Below are 21,603 nucleotides of genomic sequence, written 5' to 3'. Positions count from 1 at the left end.
TCTGTGGACTGGATACACCTTACAAGAGAAAACAAAATTTACGCTTACCTGATAAATTTATTTCTCTTGTGGTATATCCAGTCCACTGCCCGCCCTGTCATTTTAAGGCAGGTGTGTTTTATTTTTAAACTACAGTCACCACTGCACCCTATGGTTTCCCCTTTCTCTTGCTTGTCTTCGGTTGAATGACTGGTAGTGGCAGTTAGAGGATGAGCTATATAGACAGCTCTGCTGTGGGTGATCCTCTTGCAGCTTCCTGTTGGGAAGAATATCCCACAAGTAATGGATGATCCATGGACTGGATACACCACAAGAGAAATAAATTAATCAGGTAAGCATAAATTTTGTTTTTGGGGGGCTTTTTTATTTTATTAGGGGGCTTAGATTAGGTGTAATTAGTTTAAACTTCTTGTAAAAAAAAAAAATCTGTAATTTAGTGTTTGTTTTTTTTGTATTATAGATTAGTTTATTTAATTGTATTTCTCTTGTTAAGTGTATCCAGTCCACGGATCATCCATTACTTATGGGATATATTCTCCTTCCCAACAGGAAGCTGCAAGAGTCCACCCACAGCAAAGCTGCTATATAGCTCCTCCCCTAACTGCCATTACCAGTCATTCTCTTGCAAGTCTCAACATAGATAGGAGGTCGTGAGAGTCTGTGGTTTTTTATACTTAGTTTATTTCTTCAATCAAAAGTTTGTTATTTTTAAATGGCACCGGAGTGTGCTGTTTATCTCAGGCAGTATTTGGAAGAAGAATCTGCCTGCGTTTTTTCTATGATCTTAGCAGACGTAACTAAGATCCAGTTGCTGTTCTCACACATTCTGAGGAGTAAGGTACTTCAGAGGGGGAATGGCGTGCAGGTTTTCCTGCAAATAAGGTATGTGCAGTAAAATATTTTTCTAAGGAATGGAATTGACTAAGAAAATACTGCTGATACCGAAGTAATGTAAGTACAGCCTTTAAATGCAGTGAAAGCGACTGGTACCAGGCTGATTGATAGAGATATATGCTAAGGTATGTGCAGTAATATATTTTTCTAAGGAATGGAATTGACTAAGAAAATACTGCTGATACCGAAGTAATGTAAGTAAAGCCTTAAATGCAGTGATAGCGGCTGGATCAGGCTTATTAATAGACATACATACTCTTATAAGAATGTGTTTTAAAACGTTTGCTGGCATGTTTAATCGTTTTTTAACATATGTTTGGTGATAAAACTTATTGGGGCCTAATTTTTCCACATGGCTGGCTTAAATTTTGCATAGAAACAGTTATAGGGAAGGTAATCCACAGCTCAGCTGTGGCAGTTTTGTTGTGTCTGTTTAAAAAAATGTCGTTTTTTTTTTATCTGTTTTTTGCATTAAGGGGTTAATCATCCATTTGCAAGTGGGTGCAATGCTCTGTTAACTTATTACATGTACTGTAAAATTTTGTTTGATTTACTGCCTTTTTTCACTGTTTTTCAAATTTTGACAAAATTTGTTTCTCTTAAAGGCACAGTAACGTTTGTTATATTTGCTTGTTAACTTGATTTAAAGTGTTTTCCAAGCTTACTAGTCTCTTTATTAGTTCTAACATGTCTAACATAGAGGAGGCTCTGTGTTTATTATGTTTAAAGCCATGGTGGAACCCCATTTTAGAATGTGTACCAGATGTACTGATTTCATGTTAAACAATAAAGATCATTTTTTGTATTTAAAAACTTTATCACCAGAGGATTCTGTCGAGGGGGAAGTTATGCCGACTAACTCTCCCCACGTGTCAGACCCTTTGACTCCCGCTTTAGGGACTCACGCTCAAATGGCGCCAAGTACATCAAGGGCACCCATAGCGTTTATTTTACCAGAGGATTCTGTCGAGGGGGAAGTTATGCCGACTAACTCTCCCCACGTGTCAGACCCTTTGACTCCCGCTCCAGGGACTCACGCTCAAATGGCGCCAAGTATATCAATGGCGCCCATAGCGTTTATTTTACAAGACATGGCAAAGGTTGTGTATAATACACTGGCAGCAGTATTAGTCAGACTACCTGAAATTAAAGGAAAGCAAAACAGCTCTGGGGGTAGATACAGAGCATACAGACGCTTTAAGAACCATGTCTGATACTACCTCACAATATGCTTAGTCTGTGGGTGATATTTGTGACTCAGGGAAGATGATTTAACCTGATTCTGATATTTCTACATTTAAAATTTATGCTTGAGAACCTCCACTTGTTGCTCAGGGAGGCTTTAGCTGCTCTGAATGAATGTGTACAATCGCAGTGCCAGAGAAATTGTGTAGACTGGATAAATAATATGCAGTGCCGGTGTGTACTTATGTTTTTCCAATACCTAAAGAGGTTTACTAAAATTTTTCATAAGGAATGGGATAGACCAGGTGTGCCGTTCTCTTCCCCTCCTATTTTTTAGAAGAATGTTTTCTAATAGTTGCCACCACACGGGACTTATGGCAGACAGTTCCTAAGGTGGAGAGAAGAGTTTCTACTCTAGCTAAGCGTACCACTACCTCTGGCGAGGACTGTTGTGCTTTTTTAGATCCAATGGATAAAAAATGTTTATTCAACAAGGTTTTATCCTGCAGCCCCTTGCACGCATTGCTCCTGTCACTGCTGCTGCGGCGTTCTGGTTTGAGTCTCTTGATGAGGCTTTACAGGCTCCATTGGATGAATATATTTGACAAGCTTAGAGCACTTAAGCTAGCCAATTCCTTTGTTTTCTAATGACTTTGTTCCTTTGACTAGACTAACGGCTAAGAATTCTGTTTTTTACTATACTGGCGCGCAGAGCGCTATGGCTTATATCATGGTCAGCTGTCGTGACTTTAATAAATAAGCTACTTAACTTCCCTTCAAGGGGCAGACCCTATTCAGGCCTAGTTTGAAGGAGATTATTACTTATATCACTGGAGGAAAAGATCATGCCCTTCCTCAGGACAGGTCCAAATCAAGGGACAAAAAAGGCCTAATTTTCGTGCCTTTCGAAAATTCAAGGCAGGTGTGGCATCAACTTCCTCTAAGGCAAAATAAGAGGGAACTTTTGCTCAGTCCAAGGCGGTCTGGAGACAACCGGACCTGGAACAAAGATAAGCAGGTCAAGGAGCCTGCTGCTGCCTCTAAAACAGCATGAGGAACGGACCCCTATCTGGTAACGGATCCTATAGGGGGCAGACTTCATTCTTCGCCCAGGCGTGGGCAAGAGATGCCCAGGATCCCTGGGCATTGGAAATTATACCCCAGAGATATCTTCTGGATTTCAAAGCTTTCCCCCCCAAAAAAGGGGAGTTTTTGCCTTTCACATTTATCTGCAAACCAGATAAAGAAAGAGACATTCTTGCATTGTGTACGTGACCCATTCAGTTCCAATAGAGGAACAGGGACACAGTTTTCCTCAAATCGGTTTGTGGTTCCCAAGGAAAGGAAACCTTCAGACCTATTTTGGATCTAAAAGATCTTAAACAAATTCTTTAGAATTCTATCATTTAAGATGGAAACTATTCGTACCATCTTAACTATGATCCAGGAGAGTCAATAGAGGACTACAATGGATTTGAAGGATGCTTATCCTCACATTACGATGCATAAAGATCACCATCGGTTTTTCAGGTTTGCCTTTCTAGACAGGCATTACCAGTTTGTAGCTCTTTCCTTTGGGTTAACTACAGCCCCTAGAATCTTTATGGAGGTTCTGGGGTCACTTTGGCGGTCCTTAGGCCGCGGGGCAAATATTTAGACGACATCCTGATACAGGCGTCAAACATCCAAGTTGCCAAGTCTCATACGGACGTAGTACTGGCATTTCTGAGATCGCATGGGTGGAAAGTGAACAAGGAAAGAGTTCTCTATCCCCAATATCAAGGGTTTCCCTCCTAGGGATTCTGAAAGATTTTGTAGAAATTAAAATTTACCTGACGGAGTCCAGGTTGTCAAAGTTTCTAAATTTCTGCCGTGTTCTTCATTCCATCCGCGCCCTTTGGTGGCTCAGTACATGAATGTAATCGGCTTAATGGTAGCGGCAAGGGACATAGTACCGTTTGCACGCCTACATTTCAGACCACTGCAACTATGCATGCTCAGCCAGAGGAACGGGGATTACACAGATTTGTTCTCCTTTTAAATCCGGACCAAGAAACCAGAGATTCTCTTCTCTGGTGACTATCTCGGGTCCATCTGTCCAAGGGTATGACCTTCCGCAGGTCAGATGGGACAATTGTTACAACAGATGCCAGCCTTTTAGGTTGGGATACAGTCTGGAACTCCCTGAAGGCTCAGGGATAGTGGACTCAGGAGGAGACCCTCCTTCTAATGAATATTCTGGAACTGGGAGCGATATTCCATGCTTTTCAGACTTGGCCTCAGTTAGCAACTCTGAGGTACATCATATTTCAGTCGGACAATATCACGACTGTGGCTTACATCAACCATCAAGGGGGAACAGAAGTTCCCTAGCAATGTTAGAAGTCTTAAAATAATTCACTGGACAGAGACTCACTCTTGTCTAAAAGCTATCCCTATCCCAGGTGTTTAGAACTGGGAGGCAGATTTTCTAAGTCGTCAGACTTTTCATCCGGGGGAGTGGGAATTCCCTCCGGAGGGGTTTGCACAAGATCAAGCAGGAGAGTGCTTTGGTGCTTTTGACAGCGCCTGCGTGGCCACGCAGGACCTGGTATGCAGATCTGGTGGACATGTCATCCTTTCCACCACGGTCTCTGCTTCTGAGACAGGACCCTCTACCTCAGGGTCTTTTCAACCATCTAAATATAACTAATCTGAGATGGACTGCCTGGAGACAGAACGCTTGATGTTATCAAAGCATGGCTTCTCCGAGTCAGTAATTGATACCTTAATACAGGCATAAAAGCCTGCCTCTAGGAAAATTTAACATAAGATATGGTGTAAATATCTTATTGTTATGAATCCAAGGGTTACTCATGGAGTAAAGTCTGGATTCCCAGGATATTATCTTTTCTCCAAGATGATTTTGAGAAAAGGGTTGTCAGCTAGTTCTTTAAAAGGACAGATTTCTACTCTGTCTATTCTTTTGCACAAGCGTCTGGCAGGTATTCTAGACGTTCAGGCATTTGGTCAGGCTTTGGTTAGAACCAAGCCTGTGGTTAAAAATGTTGCTCCGCCATGGAGCTTAAAGCTGGTTCTTAAGGTTCTTCAAGGAGTTCCATTTGAACCTTTTCATTCCATAGATATCAAACTTCTATCTTGGAAAGTTCCTTTTTGGTAGCTATTTCCTCGGCTCATAGAGTCTCCGAGTTATCTGCGTTGCAATGTGATTCTCCTTATCTGGTTCTCCGTACGGATAAGGTAGTCCTGTGTACCAACCTGGGTTTTTACCTAAGGTGGTATCTAACAAGAATATCACTCAAGAGATTGTTGTTCCATTCTTGTATCCTAATCCTTCTTCAAAGAAGGAACGTCTATTACACAATTTGGACATGGTTCGTGTTTTAAAGTTTTACTTACAAGCTACTACAGATTTTCATCAAACATTCACCTTGTTTGTTGTCTATTCTGGACAGAGGAGAGGTCAAAGGACTTCAGCAACCTCTCTGTCTTTTTGGTTAAAAAGCATAATTCATTTAGCTTATGAGACTGCTGGACAGCAGCCTCCTGAAGGGATTACAGCTCATTCTACTAGAGCTGTGGTTTTCACTTGGGCCTTTTTTAAATGTGGCTTCTGTTGAACAGATTACAAGACGGAGTCTTGGTCTGCGTTTCATACTTTTTCAAATTTAACAAATTTGATACCTTGCCTCTTCGGAGGCTATTTTTGGGAGAAAGGGTTTTTTACAGGCAGTGGTAACTTCCGTTTAAGTACCTGCCTTGTCCCTCCCATCATCCGTGTACTTTAGCTTTGGTATTGGTATCCCATAAGTAATGGATGATCCGTGGACTGGATACACTTAACAAGAGAAAACATAATTTATGCTTACCAGATAAATTTATTTCTCTTGTAGTGTATCCAGTCCACGGCCCGCCCTGTCACTTTAAGGCAGGTAATTTTTCCATTAAACTACAGTCACCACTGCACCCTATGGTTTTCCTTTCTCTGCATGTTTTCGGTCGAATGACTGGTAATGGCAGTTAGGGGAGGAGCTATATAGCAGCTTTGCTGTGGGTGGACTCTTGCAGCTTCCTGTTGGGAAGGAGAATATATCCCATAAGTAATGGATGATCCTTGGACTGGATACACTACAAGAGAAATAAATTTATCTGGTAAGCATAAATTATGTTTTTAGTAAAGCTAATTGTATATAATTTATTGAATTAATTTATTGATAGTGTAGTGTTAGGTGTATTTATAACTTAGGTTAGGATTTATTTTACAGGGAATTTTGTAATTATTTTAACTAGGTAGCTATTAAATAGTTATTAACTATTTAATAGCTATTGTACCTAGTTAAAATAAATTCAACGTTGCCTGTAAAATAAATATAAATCCTAAAATAGCTACAATGTAACTATTAGTTATATTGTAGCTATATTAGGGTTTATTTTATAGGTAAGTATTTAGTTTTAAATAGGAAAAATGTATTTAATTATAGTAAATTTATTTAGATTAATTTAAATTATATTTAATTTAGTGGGGTTTTAGGGTTAGAGTTAGACTTAGATTTGGGGGTTAATAACTTTATTATAGTAGCGGCAACGTTGGGGGCAGCAGATTAGGGGTTAAAATTTGTAGGTAGGTGGCGGCGATATTAGGGAGGGCAGATTAGGGGTTAATATAATTTATTATAGTGTTTGCGAGGCGGGAGTGCGGCGGTTTAGGGGTTAATATATTTATTATAGTGGTGGCGATGTCCGGTCGGCAGATTAGGGGTTAATAAGTGTAGGTAGGTGGCGGCGACATTGGGGGGGGCAGATTAGGGGGTAATAAATATAATATAGGTGTCTGCGATGTTAGGGGTAGTAGATTAGGGGTTCATAGGGATAATGTAGGTTGCGGCGGTGTCCAGAGCAGCAGATTAGGGGTTAATAGTATAATGTAGGTGTCAGCGATAGCGGGGGTGGCAGATTAGGGGTTAATAAGTGTAAGGTTAGGGGTGTTTAGACTCAGGGTTCATGTTAGGGTGTTAGGTGTAGACTTAGAGAGTGTTTCCCCATAGGAAACAATGGGGCTGCATTAGGAGCTGAACGCTGTTTTTTTTTGCAGGTGTTCGTTTTTTTTTCAGCCAGCTCAGCCCCATTGTTTCCTATGGGGATATTTGCACGAGCATGTTTTTCCAGCTTACCGCTACCATAGGCCACGCTGGTATTGAGAGTTGAAGTGGAGCTAAATTATGCTCAACGCTCCCTTTTCTGAGGCTAACGCAGCCATTCAGACAACTCTAAATACCAGCGCTGTCTTAAGGGTGCGCTGGAAAAAAAGCAGCGTTAGCACCACGGGTCTTTACCGACAAAACTCTAAATCTAGGCGATAGTGTTTCAACTGTATCCTACTCACATGAGATGGAGCTATAGTAAGCTCATTCACTGCGCACAACTGCTTTTATACTGGCAGGCAAACAGTCTCCCAAGGGCCCTAATGTGGATGGATGCGGTTACAGGGCAGCGTTCACACCGATCTCGATCACCACCTAGTGCAGTGTAGGAGCCAAATCATGCAGCACTGGGCAGTAATAAATAAATATATATGTATTTAGTTATATACAAATATATTTATGTGTTTATGTGTATATACACATATTAACACATAAATATATACTGTAGTTATATAAGCATATACATATATATTTGTAGTGAAAACACAGTACCCCATTGACATTCATGTGAATTTTTACTCTACTGCAGTTTTTTGGGGGGTCAATTGGGGCTACATTTTTTCATTAACCAGAGACCTGATCTCTGGGTAATGAATTTGAGCACAACATGAAACAGCAAGGTCGTGGGAGCATTAACCAGCCACTTGTAATGGCTGGTTATTTAATGCGTGCCTGTAAATGGGCCAATTTACGGGGGCACGTTAAGATAGCGCTCCACTCATAATCTAGCTCCATGTGTTTTGCTTAATTCAGAATGCATGTGAGGTCACTCGTAAATAGTAGGGAGAAGCACACCCAAAGATTGGGATATGATAATCTTTAATAGCCCACGTGAGCAACTTTTTGAGACTCCTGTCCCTTTATCAAGCTTATATAGGTAAATATCACAAACAATTTAGGGCGCGATCCGATATAGATCGCAGTTTGCGGCGCAAGCGAGGGAACCGGCGTCGCCCGCAGTTTCAGCTCGCAACTCGAGCTATCCCATATAGGTTGCCGTCAGATGCTAACGTGCCGTAAGTCTCACAAACCAGCGATGTCCAGAAATCTGCGTAAGTACAAATTTCTGGCGTCGCCAGTGACTTGCGCCACGTTAGAAACTGCCGGCGCCTATAAAACCTGACTAAAGTTTAAAACACCCGCACTGTCTAACACGCCTCCCTAACATAGCCCGCACTGTCTAACACGCCTCCCTAACATAGCCCGCACTGTCTAACCCTCTATCCGCTATCCCCCTCACTAGCCTAACAATAAAAAAGCTATTAACCCCTAAACCGCCGCTCCTTTACCCCGCCGCAACCTAATAAAGTTATTAACCCCTAAACCGCCGCTCCCGTACCCCGCCGCCAGCTATATTATATCTATAACCCCCTAAAGTGAGCCCCTAACACCGCCGCCATCTATATTAAAATTATTAACCCCTAATGTAAGCCCCTTACACCGCCGCCATCTCAATTAAAATGATTAACCCCTAATTTAATCTACCTACCCCGCCGCCAGCTATATTATCTATATTAACCCTAAGTATATTATAGTTAATATAGTTATTACATTATATATATTAACTATATTAACCCTAATTATATTAGGGTTAATATAGTTAATATAGTTACTATAGTATTTATATTAACTATATTAACTCTATCTAACCCTAACTAAATTTATATTAAATTAATCTAATTCATTTATAAACTAAAATATTCCTATTTAAATCTAAATACTTACCTATAAAATAAACCCTAAGATAGCTACAATATAATTAATAATTACATTGTAGCTATGTTAGGGTTAATATTTATTTTACAGGTAAATTGTTAATTATTTTAACTAGGTATAATAGATATTAAATAGTTATTAACTATTTAATATCTACCTAGTTAAAATAATTACCCAATTACCTGTAAAATAAATCCTAACCTAAGTTACAAATACACCTACACTATAAATAAATTTAATAAACTACAAACATCTATCTAAAAATACAATTAAATTAACTAAACTAAATTACAAAAAAAAACAAACACTAAATTACAAAAAATAAAAAAAAGATTACAAGATTTTTAAGCTAATTACACCTATTCTAAGCCCCCTAATAAAATAATAAACCCCCAAAATAAAAAAAATTCCCTGCCCTATTCTAAATTCTACAAATTTCAAAGCTCTTTACCTTACCAGCCCTTAAAAGGGCCTTTTGTGGGGCATGCCCCAAAGAATTCAGCTCTTTTGCATACAACAAATACAATACCCCCCCCCATTACAACCCACCACCCACATACCCCTATTCTAAACCCACCCAAACCCCCCTTAAAAAAGCCTAACACTACCCCCCTGAAGATCTCCCTACCTTGTCTTCACCACACCGGGCCGAACTCCTGATCCGATCCGGGCGATGTCTTCCTCCAAGCGGCAAAGAAGAATTCTTCCTCCGGCGATGTCATCCTCCAAGCGGCAAAGAAGAATTCTTCCTCCGGCGACGTCTTCCTCCAAGCGGCAGCAAAGTCTTCATTCTTCCGGCGGCATCTTCAATCTTCTTTCTTCGCTCCGCCGCCGCGGAGCATCCATCCCGGCTGACTGCTGAACTTGGAATGAGGTACCTTTAAATGACGTCATCCAAGATGGCGTCCGCCGAATTCCGATTGGCTGATAGGATTCTATCAGCCAATCGGAATTAAGTTAAAAAAATCTGATTGGCTGATTGAATCAGCCAATCAGATTCAAGTTCAATCCGATTGGCTGATCCAATCAGCCAATCAGATTGAGCTCGCATTCTATTGGCTGTTCCGATCATCCAATAGAATGCGAGCTCAATCTGATTGGCTGATTGGATCAGCCAATCGGATTGAACTTGAATCTGATTGGCTGATTCAATCCGCCAATCAGATTTTTTTTAACTTAATTCCGATTGGCTGATAGAATCCTATCAGCCAATCGGAATTCGGCGGACGCCATCTTGGATGACGTCATTTAAAGGTACCTCATTCCAAGTTCAGCAGTCGGCCGGGATGGATGCTCCGCGGCGGCGGAGCGAAGAAAGAAGATTGAAGATGCCGCCGGAAGACTGAAGACTTTGCTGCCGCTTGGAGGAAGACGTCGCCGGAGGAAGAATTCTTCTTTGCCGCTTGGAGGATGACATCGCCGGAGGAAGAATTCTTCTTTGCCGCTTGGAGGAAGACATCGCCCGGATCGGATCAGGAGTTCGGCCCAGTGTGGTGAAGACAAGGTAGGGAGATCTTCAGGGGGGTAGTGTTAGGCTTTTTTAAGGGGGGTTTGGGTGGGTTTAGAATAGGGGTATGTGGGTGGTGGGTTGTAATGGGGGGGGGGTATTGTATTTGTTGTATGCAAAAGAGCTGAATTCTTTGGGGCATGCCCCACAAAAGGCCCTTTTAAGGGCTGGTAAGGTAAAGAGCTTTGAAATTTGTAGAATTTAGAATAGGGCAGGGAATTTTTTTTATTTTGGGGGTTTATTATTTTATTAGGGGGCTTAGAATAGGTGTAATTAGCTTAAAAATCTTGTAATCTTTTTTTTATTTTTTGTAATTTAGTGTTTGTTTTTTTTTGTAATTTAGTTTAGTTAATTTAATTGTATTTTTAGATAGATGTTTGTAGTTTATTAAATTTATTGATAGTGTAGGTGTATTTGTAACTTAGGTTAGGATTTATTTTACAGGTAATTGGGTAATTATTTTAACTAGGTAGATATTAAATAGTTAATAACTATTTAATATCTATTATACCTAGTTAAAATAATTAACAATTTACCTGTAAAATAAATATTAACCCTAACATAGCTACAATGTAATTATTAATTATATTGTAGCTATCTTAGGGTTTATTTTATAGGTAAGTATTTAGATTTAAATAGGAATATTTTAGTTTATAAATGAATTAGATTAATTTAATATAAATTTAGTTAGGGTTAGATAGAGTTAATATAGTTAATATAAATACTATAGTAACTATATTAACTATATTAACCCTAATATAATTAGGGTTAATATAGTTAATATATATAATGTAATAACTATATTAACTATAATATACTTAGGGTTAATATAGATAATATAGCTGGCGGCGGGGTAGGTAGATTAAATTAGGGGTTAATCATTTTAATAGAGATGGCGGCGGTGTAAGGGGCTTACATTAGGGGTTAATAATATTAATATAGCTGGCGGCGGTATAGGGGGATTAGATTAGGGGTTAATAATTTTTATATAGGTGGCGGCGGTGTAAGGGGTCAGATTAGGGGATAGATAAGGTAGATGGCGGCGGTTTTAGAGGCTCACAGTAGGGGGTTAGTTTATGTAGATGGCGGCGGGGTCCGGGAGCGGCGGTTTAGGGGGTAATAACTTTATTAGGGATTTCGGGGGGGGGGGGTCGCGGTTGACAGGGAGATAGACATTGCGCATGCGTTAGGTGTTAGGTTTATTTTAGCAGATCGCGGTTGACAGGGAGATAGACATTGCGCATGCGTTAGGTGTTAGGTTTATTTTCTAGTTAGTTTAGGGAGTTACGGGGCTCCAATAGTCAGCGTAAGGCTTCTTACGGCTGCTTTTTGTGGAGAGGTGAAAATGGAGTAAGTTTTCTCCATTTTCGCCACGTAAGTCCTTACGCTGCATATTGGATACCAAACTGCGCGGGTTTGGTATACCTGCCTATGGCCCAAAAAACTGCGGGCGACGGCAGAAATATACGGGCGTAACTTCTAGGTTACGCCGTATATGTGATACCAAACCCGCGCAAATATTGGCGTCGCCGGCTTTTGCGGGCGACGATTTATATCGGATCGACCCCTTAATGCTTAACAATTAAAATGTGCTTCTCAAGATAAAAATGAAGCAAGATTCTTAACTAACGTTGGTATATATACAATGATACAGAAAAGAAAAATACTCATATGATCTCTGCACTTTTGTAGCCACAGGGCATTATTTAATATTTCCATAGGGATACAGAGTTTACATTTCAGGATTCTATTAGACCTACTCTTCATAAATGTTGATTTCTTTAGAATACTTACTTGAATGGAAAAACAAATCTTGACTGATACATAGCAGTTATATTTCAATTCTATAATTTTAATGATTGCTTTAGGCTTTACATTCATAAACAAATACATATGTTTTTTTTTTGTTTTTTTTAATATGTCTGGTATCATTACACTTACGTAAAACAAACAAACAAACAAACAAAAACCTCTTACTATGAACACTTGCTTGCATATTTTAATAATCAAAAGTATTAGATTAAAGTAAAAAAAAAAATTATTACAAAACATAACAAAGGACTGCACACTCAAAGAGGACATTTAAAATATTCAGTGCCCCTGGCAGCTATTCCAAAACAAATTGGATGTATTTTTCAAAGTACATCTAGTGACACAGACAGCCAACCCAAGAACAATTAGGGTGCACAATAAACCAGGGAATGGCAAAAACAATATGCATAAAAATAGCAAAACAAACTAGTGTATATATATAATTAACCAAGGTAGCGCACTCCTACTCGCCAATAATTCCTCCAAACCAGGGTGCATAAGCAAACAATAAGAACAATCAAATAATATGCTTTCCCTGGATTTAAGCACAGCACACTTTATTCAGCAGTGATGTTTCGGGGCATTCACCCCTTCCTCAGACCAGACGTCTGAGAAAGGGGTGAATTCCCCAAAATGTATGTGTGTGTATATATATATATATATATATATATATATATATACACAAGCATCTGCCATTATTATAAACATAAGATGGAGGATTAGTTACAGCTATTGGCTACAAGATGAAAAAAACAAGTGCACCTTCCCAGCCTTTTATATTTAAAAAGGCACAAATTACTTAAACAGTGCTTATTTTATTAACAGTGGCATACATTTTGAAATAAATTTCTTCCCACAATGCATATTTTCAAATTTGCTATTAAATTTAACAAATTTTCTTGCAAATCTTTTGTAGAAATAGAATTTTAGATTTCGATTCTTTTGCAAATGATTTAGGTTTTGTACATACTTGATATAAAAAAACAATTAGAATGCAGCTAATTTTAACTGCATACCCTTGTTAGGGACTCATTAAAAAAATCACACAAGAGAAGGACTCAAAGTATTGTAAAACAAAGTTTTGCTGCCTATAAGCAGTCATATGTTCACCTTTATCCAAGCCCTAATTATTTTTATAGCCTTAACCTACTTTGGGCTCCATGTACTAAAATGTTAGCGTACAAGCTTATCAACTCGAAAAGTTGTCTGCTCGCCTTTGCTGCATACGGGCAGTGGACAAAGAGGATCCACTGCCCTTATGTATCATTACATGCTCAAGTGAGCATGTAAAGCTAACCCCTTTTCTCGCATGGCCAATTACATGAGAGAAGAGGCTGTCAATCTCAGGAGAGAACAAGCTCTCAGTTACTTCTCCTAACTACCTCTTACACAGTAGGAAGCAGACTTGCATATGTGAGCCTGCCCCTCAAGGTCTCCGGAGAAGCTTACGCTGCTAAGTATATGGAGCCCTTTGTATTTATCATTACATTATGCTCTGTTTAGACAGTATTATTTTTTTGCATTGGGGTTTGAAGTCATGTAATATGTCAATGGCAATTTTTTCGTATGGACTTGTTGCCTACATTTAATTAGAATAACATTCAATTATGAGGTTCATAGTCTACAAAGACAATTAGTAAACCTGAACATCTCATTTTAAAACTGTGTTATACCTTTTATGTTACATTGTTTTAAATGTTATTTTATTTTGCTTGTCTCTAGACAATAGCCCAATACATAAAGGAGAGTATTTATTAAAGTGGGATTTGTCTTAAAATTTAGATATGTAGAGAGATACTGCATATAGTAATAAACCATACTCTTATGTAGAGCAAGAGAGACATTTCTAATATTACATCATGCATCCATAAATAGAATATCTACACAAAAATGCAAAACAAACAAAGAACTACTGATATCTTCAATATTTTTCCATGTACATGTTTTATAAAATGCCTGTAACTTTTTGGGCTATTTAAAGCTTTTTATTGGCTTAATGACTTACTGGGCCCCATTTATCAAATGGCAAAAGCAACTTTGGGTGCTGGCATTTCTTAAGACCACAGCTGCTTAACCTTTTCAGCACCTAAAGTGAGGCATATGGAAATCATCTCAATCTAATCTGATCTAGATGATTCAATAGAGCAAATCATATCCCATCTGAATTGCTCTATTGGATTAACTGTTGGGACTTTTGGCGTGAGGTCCTGGATGGCATTGTCACCCACTGGATACACAGGTGCTGGAGATAATCTATTCTGATCTGGATGATTGACAGCCTCTGCTAGCAGCCGATTAATCATCCACAAGCAGGGAGCTGCATTGCACAATGTTTAAATGCGGACAGCGTATGCTGTGTGCTCATTGTTAGGTCCAGAGTACATGATTCATGGTAGGGCATCATGTCTGCCTGAACTTTAATAAATGGAACCCATTTTGTCCAATTGGTAATGCATCATGATTTCCAATGACTTTTGACATATCTATTTATCTATCTATCATCATCTATCATCTATCTATCTATCTTACACTTATTTTTGTTATAGCTTATGTTTTAAATATTTTCTTTAATTAACAGATCAAGACCCAAAGTACAATACAATGGATATGCTGGTCACGAAAACAGTAATGGACAAGCATCATTTGAAAATCCTATGTATGATACAAACTTAAAACCTACAGAGGCAAAAGCTGTTAGGTTTGACACAACACTAAACACAGTATGTACAGTGGTATAGCCTTTGGTATCCAATTTGACTGATTCATAGCCATACCTCTGAATGGACAAGCAGAAAATCCATCGGTGCCCTAAACCAATATCTCAACCCTTTCTGGCTTTGCTGCAGCAATCGTTTATCAGCAAACAATACATGCAGCCGAAAGTCCTGGTTAAAATTAGTCAAGTCTTCTAAAGATCAAAACAAGAATGTTCCTTCATTTACAGTGGGATTAAAATACCCGGCTGCAATTGCTTACCATCAAGGAACACTTATGGAAGATAATCAAGTCACGCCACGTTGTTATTTTAATGCCTCATACTTTGAAATTTGTATGTGGTTGGATGCCTTCCATTTGCAATATTTTGGGCACTTGGGTATATCCTTTGGGTACTGTGATAAATGATGGCACCACAGTATGCTCTTTTATATCTTATTGGACATGAATGTTCTGAAGAAATAAAAACGTTATATTTGAAGGAGAGGACAACCTTACCTGTGGTTGCACAGACATCAAAATGCTTTACCATAAAATCAATGAAACTTTTTTGACACTTAAAGCAGCCAGATATTTCAGGCACTGTTTGTGCACTGAGTGGTTTGCTAACTTTCTCATTCAGCTAATGTTGCAAAATATTACTGCACAATTTTTTTGCACTAGTGTGTTTGGAGTGACTGAGTACCATACCATAAAACAGGGTTTATAACTACAATGTTTCCATTGTTTCAAGATTTTCACAACCATTTCTCATGTATTTTATAACACATATAAGGTTTTATTTTAGACCATCAATTTAGAAAGTTTATTTTCGGAAAACATGAAGTTGTTTCATTTTAGCAATGAGATTTACATCCTCATAAACCACCATCTGACATTGCATCAAGAAGCAGCAGTCAACTTTTGTACGATATATATTTTATGTCTTATTTTCTTATAAAAAAAGAACTATATAAAACAGGGTGTCAGTAATAAATATTTGTATCACATAATTAAATAGCAGGTGGTTGGTAGCTGCCACTTTCCATGTAAAAGTGTGAATAGTAATTTATTTAAAAAAAGGCAACAACAACATGAACAACATTAGACTTGGTTTCATCCCCCAAAATAGATTTACTTTTTTAATTTGCTGTTATTTATTTGATTCCAGAGCCCTAATATTAACATTTGAAACTGTTTTATAATCACAATTATTTGTGTTTACAGTATACACATTTGTTAAATAATACATTTGAAAAAATGTTAATATATCATGGTTATTTTATGAAAAATTAAGGTTTCAAAGGACTATTATCAAATACGCAATTTTGATTTGCACGTTAAACTATGATTATTCCCAATTAATTTGGCTCACTGTTAGATACATGTAAAGTTAGCTGTTGATACATTTCTTACAAATTTTGTTGTAGTAACCACAGATGTCAATGTTATCAACTCGTATGTTTTTACATCTTAAGATTTCTGGGTTTTGATTAAGAATGTTCCGATTTCTTAACAAACAATAGGCATAACTGATTTTTTTTTTTTTTTTAAATCATGAAGATCAATGGAATATTTAAAAGTGCAATTAAAACTTTTATACAATTAAATCCTACCACAGAGTGGACTTGATTCACTAAAAGTCTGTCTAGCCTCTTCAACAGTAGCTTCATGAAATGAACCCTTTATTGGAAAGTAAATTGATATCTGGTAAAATCATGATTCACAAATCAAATTCAGTATGCATAAAAGTATAAACTTATTTATCTCAGATTTTCTTTCCCATTTCATTATAGGATTATACTTCCCAAAATGTAGTGGGGTTCAGTTATCCTTTCCTACTCCAGGGAACAAACCAGCACCAACTCAAAATGTTCCAAGATATATAATTTGGAGGTGTTGGGAAAATAACAAAATGACTAGAGGTGGGCAAGAGGGAAACCATTTTATATTTCAGTTAAGCACTTCCCACTACCACAGCTTATTATTTAAGACATGGCTCTAATAGTGTAAACATCTGGGGGAATTTTATGCTTCAAATTGTTTTCTCTTCTCCCTCCAGTCTTTTACCAGGGACCTCTGCTTACAATTTTCTTTAGAGATTAAAGTTGAATGGTTATGATAATGGTTACAATAATGCCTAAAATATACTTACTCTTATAAGTGATAAATAAATCCAAAAGGTTTTGAACATTTATATAGTGTTGTTATTTGCATCAATATTATTTAATAATACATTGAATATCAGCTTACAATTAAGAATGGGAAGAGAAGATAAAATAATGTTAATTAGTTACTGCCCTAAGAGGTTCCTTTAAAAAATCAAGTAACAAAACCTTGACATATCAATTTCATCTGAGATACATTTATTAAGAGATAGTATAATTTGTTTTATAAAACCAAAGAAAATATAAGTAACCACCATATTATCAGTTAGGAAGTATACCGCATAACTGGACAAATTAACAGGTGCTAATTGTCAAACATACCATATAAACAATTTTTTATAACATTTTGAACCCACAAATATCCAAATTGATTGACTACAGGTGAATCTCGAAAAATTAGAATATTGTGCAAAAGTTCATTTATTTCACTAATGCAACTTAAAAGGTGAAACTAATGAGATAGACTCATTACATGCAAAGCAAGATAGTTCAAGCCGTGATTTGTCATAATTGTGATGATTATGACTTACAGCTCATGAAAACCCCAAATCCACAATCTCAGAAAATTAGAATATTACATGCAATCAATAAAACAAGGATTGTATATAGAACACTATCGGACCTCTGAAAAGTATAAGCATGCATACTGTATGTACTCAGTACTTGGTTTTGGCCCCTTTTGCAGCAATTACTGTCTCAATGCGGCGTGGCATGGAAGCTATCAGCCTGTGACACTGCTGAGGTGTTATGGAAGACCAGGATGCTTCAATAGCGGCCTTCAGCTCTTCTGAAATTGCTTGGTCTCATGTCTCTCATCTTTCTCTTGGCAATGCCCCATAGATTCTCTATGGGGTTCAGGTCAGGCGAGTTTGCTGGCCAATCAAGCACAGTAATCCCACGGTCATTGAACCAGGTTTTGGTGCTTTTGGCAGTGTGGGCAGGTGCGAAGTCCTGCTGGAAAATGAAGTCAACATCCCCATAGAGCTTGTCTGCAGAAGGAAGCATGAAGTGCTCCAAAATCTCCTGGTAGATGGCTGCGTTGACCCTGGACTTAATGAAGCACAGTGGACCAACACCAGCAGATGACATGGCTGTGGAAACTGTGGAAACTTCACACTGGACTTCAAGCATCTTGCAGTGTGTGCCTCTCAATTCTTCCTCCATACACTGGGTCCTTGATTTCCAAATGAGTTTCAAAATTTGCTCTCATCAGAAAAGAGGACTTTGGACCATTGAGCAACAGACCAGGTCTGTTTTTCTGTAGCCCAGGTAAGAAGCTTCTGACGTTGTTTGTTGTTCAGGAGTGGCTTGACAAGAGGAATACGACATTTGAAGCCCATGTCCAGGATCTGTCTGTGTGTGGTGGCTCTTGATGCACTGACTCCAGCCTCAGTCCACTCCTTGTGAAAGTCCCCAACACTTTTGAATGGCCTCTTCCTGACAATCCTCTCCAGGCTGCTGTCATCCCTGCTGCTTGTAAACCGTTTTCTTCCACACTTTTCCCTTCCACATAACTTTCTATTAATGTGCTTTGATACAGCATTTTGGAAACATCCAATTTCTTTTGCAATTAGCTTTTGAGGCTTTCATTCCTTATGGAGGGTGTCAATGATGGTTTTCTGCACAACTGTCAGGTCAGCAGTCTTTCCCATGATTGTGATTCCTACTGAACCAGACTGAGAGACCATTTAAAGGCTCAGGAACCCTTTGCAGGTGTTATGGCTTAATTAGCTCGTTAGAGTGGGACACTTTGAGCCTAGAATATTGCACCTTTTCACAATATTCTAACTTTATGAGATTGTGGATTTGGGGTTTTCATGAGCTGTAAGCCATAATCATCACAATTATGACAAATCACGGCTTGAACTATCTTGCATTGCATGTAATGAGTCTATCTCATATATTAGTTTCAACTTTTAAGTTGCATTAGTGAAATAAATGAACTTTTGCACAATATTCTAATTTTTCGAGTTTCACCTGTAATCTGTACTTCTATTTATTTTGTGTCTTATGCCATTTTAGATTGATTTTTTTTTTTTTTTTGGGATTAGTAAAGCCTCAATTAGTTCTCAAACTAAATAGGAGAGAAATGTACCTACTGTATCTTCACATAACCTGAGATGCATTTTGCTTATTGAGTTTAATAAAGCAAGTAGAGATTTTTTTTTTTACTGCATTAGCACTAACACATAGCTAATACACGTATTCATACTAACTTTAAATATGTGCACATGCACACGTATATACATAAAGAGAGAGTGAATGAAAAAAAGTATTTAATGTGCAACACCTACTGAGAGATTTGTTTTTGTCACTTTGATAATTACATAATCAATAATATTATATAGTCTCCTTTAAAATATGGTACTCTTGTAACTATATGTACAATGTGAGAAAAACGATCTTAAAAAAAACCCAATATACTACATACCATTTTTTTACCACTCAGGACTCAGAGAACACTGCTGGTCCAGAGTAAAAAATGCAACTGATCCAATCAAGCAGTGCTAGTTCCACATCTGAGTCATGCGACTGTATTTTTTTTTTTACCATAAAAGCCCTTTAATAATAGATAATAACTATTTTTGTAATCGGTACAATTAAAAATCAAATTAGTTTTTGTAGATGTCACTTTTTAAAAATAATGAAATCATCTTAATATACTTAACATTTTAAATCATATTAATAGATAAACCATTGTACATTTTTGATACAAACTTTAAAAATGTTATAAGTAAAATTTAAAATGTAGACAAATCAATAGATTTAATGGAATATTTTTTGTACCTAAAGAAACTATATTTCTTTCATGCAAGTGGTGAGAGTCCATGATCCATTACTCCTGGTATTTACTCTTCCCTGCCACTAAGAGTAGGCAAAGATTCCTAGACCCCAATAGCTCTATAAAACCCCTTCCACCTTACAGGTACCTCAGGCTTGTCTTTGCCTCCATTGGTGGAAGGTTAAAAATGAAGATGTGCAAACCATTCTACAGTGAAAGGAGTTTTCAGTCTATTTACTCTTCCCTGCCACTAAGAGTAGGCAAAGATTCCTAGACCCCAATAGCTCTATAAAACCCCTTCCACCTTACAGGTACCTCAGGCTTGTCTTTGCCTCCATTGGTGGAAGGTTAAAAATGAAGATGTGCAAACCATTCTACAGTGAAAGGAGTTTTCAGTCTATGTTGTGGCCTGTTTTCCATTCAGAGTAAAGTGTTTGTCAGAGGGATGTATATGGGGTATTTTTGTCACTATTCATCCATATTGTTCGCAGGGACTTGTCTTTTGCCTCATCCTATGGATCTACAATATACTCCTATTCCATAACCTCTGCTAATATGTTTCAGTACTGGATTGGCTTTCTACTGGTTATTTACTGGCAGATAAGTGTCTATTGTTAATATCATATTTTTTATATGACACTCTGTAACCTTGGATTATTATAATTATATATTTATTAAAATGTATAGCTTTGGGACAGATTCTTAAAATTATTATGATTCCCCTTTAAATGTTTTGTGCTCGTCAGATTTTGGCACACAGAGTTTAGTTTGTATTTTTTAATCGCGTGTCAGCGTTCTGGTCTGTGTTCATCGGAATAGTGCACTTGAGCTCTTGGGTTCGCGTATATCAGGTTTATTTCACACACTCAGGAGTGTTAATTTATCTCGCGCTTTAGCTTTTGGGTTAGCAAGTGTTGGGTTAGCGAGTATATGCCTCTAGTACGTGTATGTAGGGTTTGGGCATGCTAATCTCCCTTTTGGTATCTTAGTTGTAACATATGTCTTCTATTCAGCTGAGTGCTATCCAGGCTTTAGGTGTGGAGTCTACTTGTCTCCTGCTTTATTTTTGTTTTGGGTTAGCACACTTTAGTCCTGTAAGTTTTATTAAGCTTCTTTTGGAAGGGGTACATTTTTCCATTGCTCAAGAGCTTTTTTTTTTAAGGGCATATATTTATTTATACTATTATACATACTATTATACATACTATAATGGAGACTTCTGATTCTGTCCCTAAATCTTCCTTAAAAGCTGTGTCCTCTGAGCACTTTCCTACCAATACTAAATTTGTGTATTGTAAAGAAGCTGAAGTATCTCTTCAAGCTTATTTATGTGACTTATGTTTAAAAATGTTAATACATTCTGACCAACCTAATGCTGCTTCTTTGGGTATTATTGCTCCTTAAAGGAAGCTATACAGATTTTGCTCCAGTTGTGAAAGACCTCATCAAATCTACCTTTTCTGAAATGTTGGTAGCTCTTCCACCTTTAAGTAAGCTAAAAAGTTCAGTGCAAAATATATTTTCTACTAGTGTAATACTAATCCTGTTGTATTTTCAGAAGGAAAAGTTTCCTCTGGTGATGAGGAATCTTTTTCTGATGTTGAACCTGATTCATTCTCTTTTTTATTTAAAGTTGAACATATT

General features: G+C 37.7%; 1 protein-coding gene across 1 annotated transcript in view; it reads left to right on the top strand.

Moving 5' to 3' along the window:
- The window catches only part of CSMD1 (CUB and Sushi multiple domains 1), a 3,127,153-nt gene extending 3,110,633 nt beyond the window's left edge, over positions 1-16,520 (top strand). Inside the window, 1 exon segment of the mRNA XM_053711946.1 lies at positions 14,894-16,520. Coding sequence (XP_053567921.1) covers positions 14,894-15,053 — 160 coding nt within the window. The 3' untranslated portion in view covers positions 15,054-16,520.
- The last annotated feature ends 5,083 nt before the right edge of the window (positions 16,521-21,603 follow it).

Source organism: Bombina bombina, chromosome 4 (assembly GCF_027579735.1).
Source record: "Bombina bombina isolate aBomBom1 chromosome 4, aBomBom1.pri, whole genome shotgun sequence".
NCBI classification, from domain to species: Eukaryota; Metazoa; Chordata; class Amphibia; order Anura; family Bombinatoridae; genus Bombina; species Bombina bombina.
The sequence above is the reverse complement of the archived record's forward strand: the minus strand, read 5'-3'. Positions and strand labels throughout refer to the sequence as shown.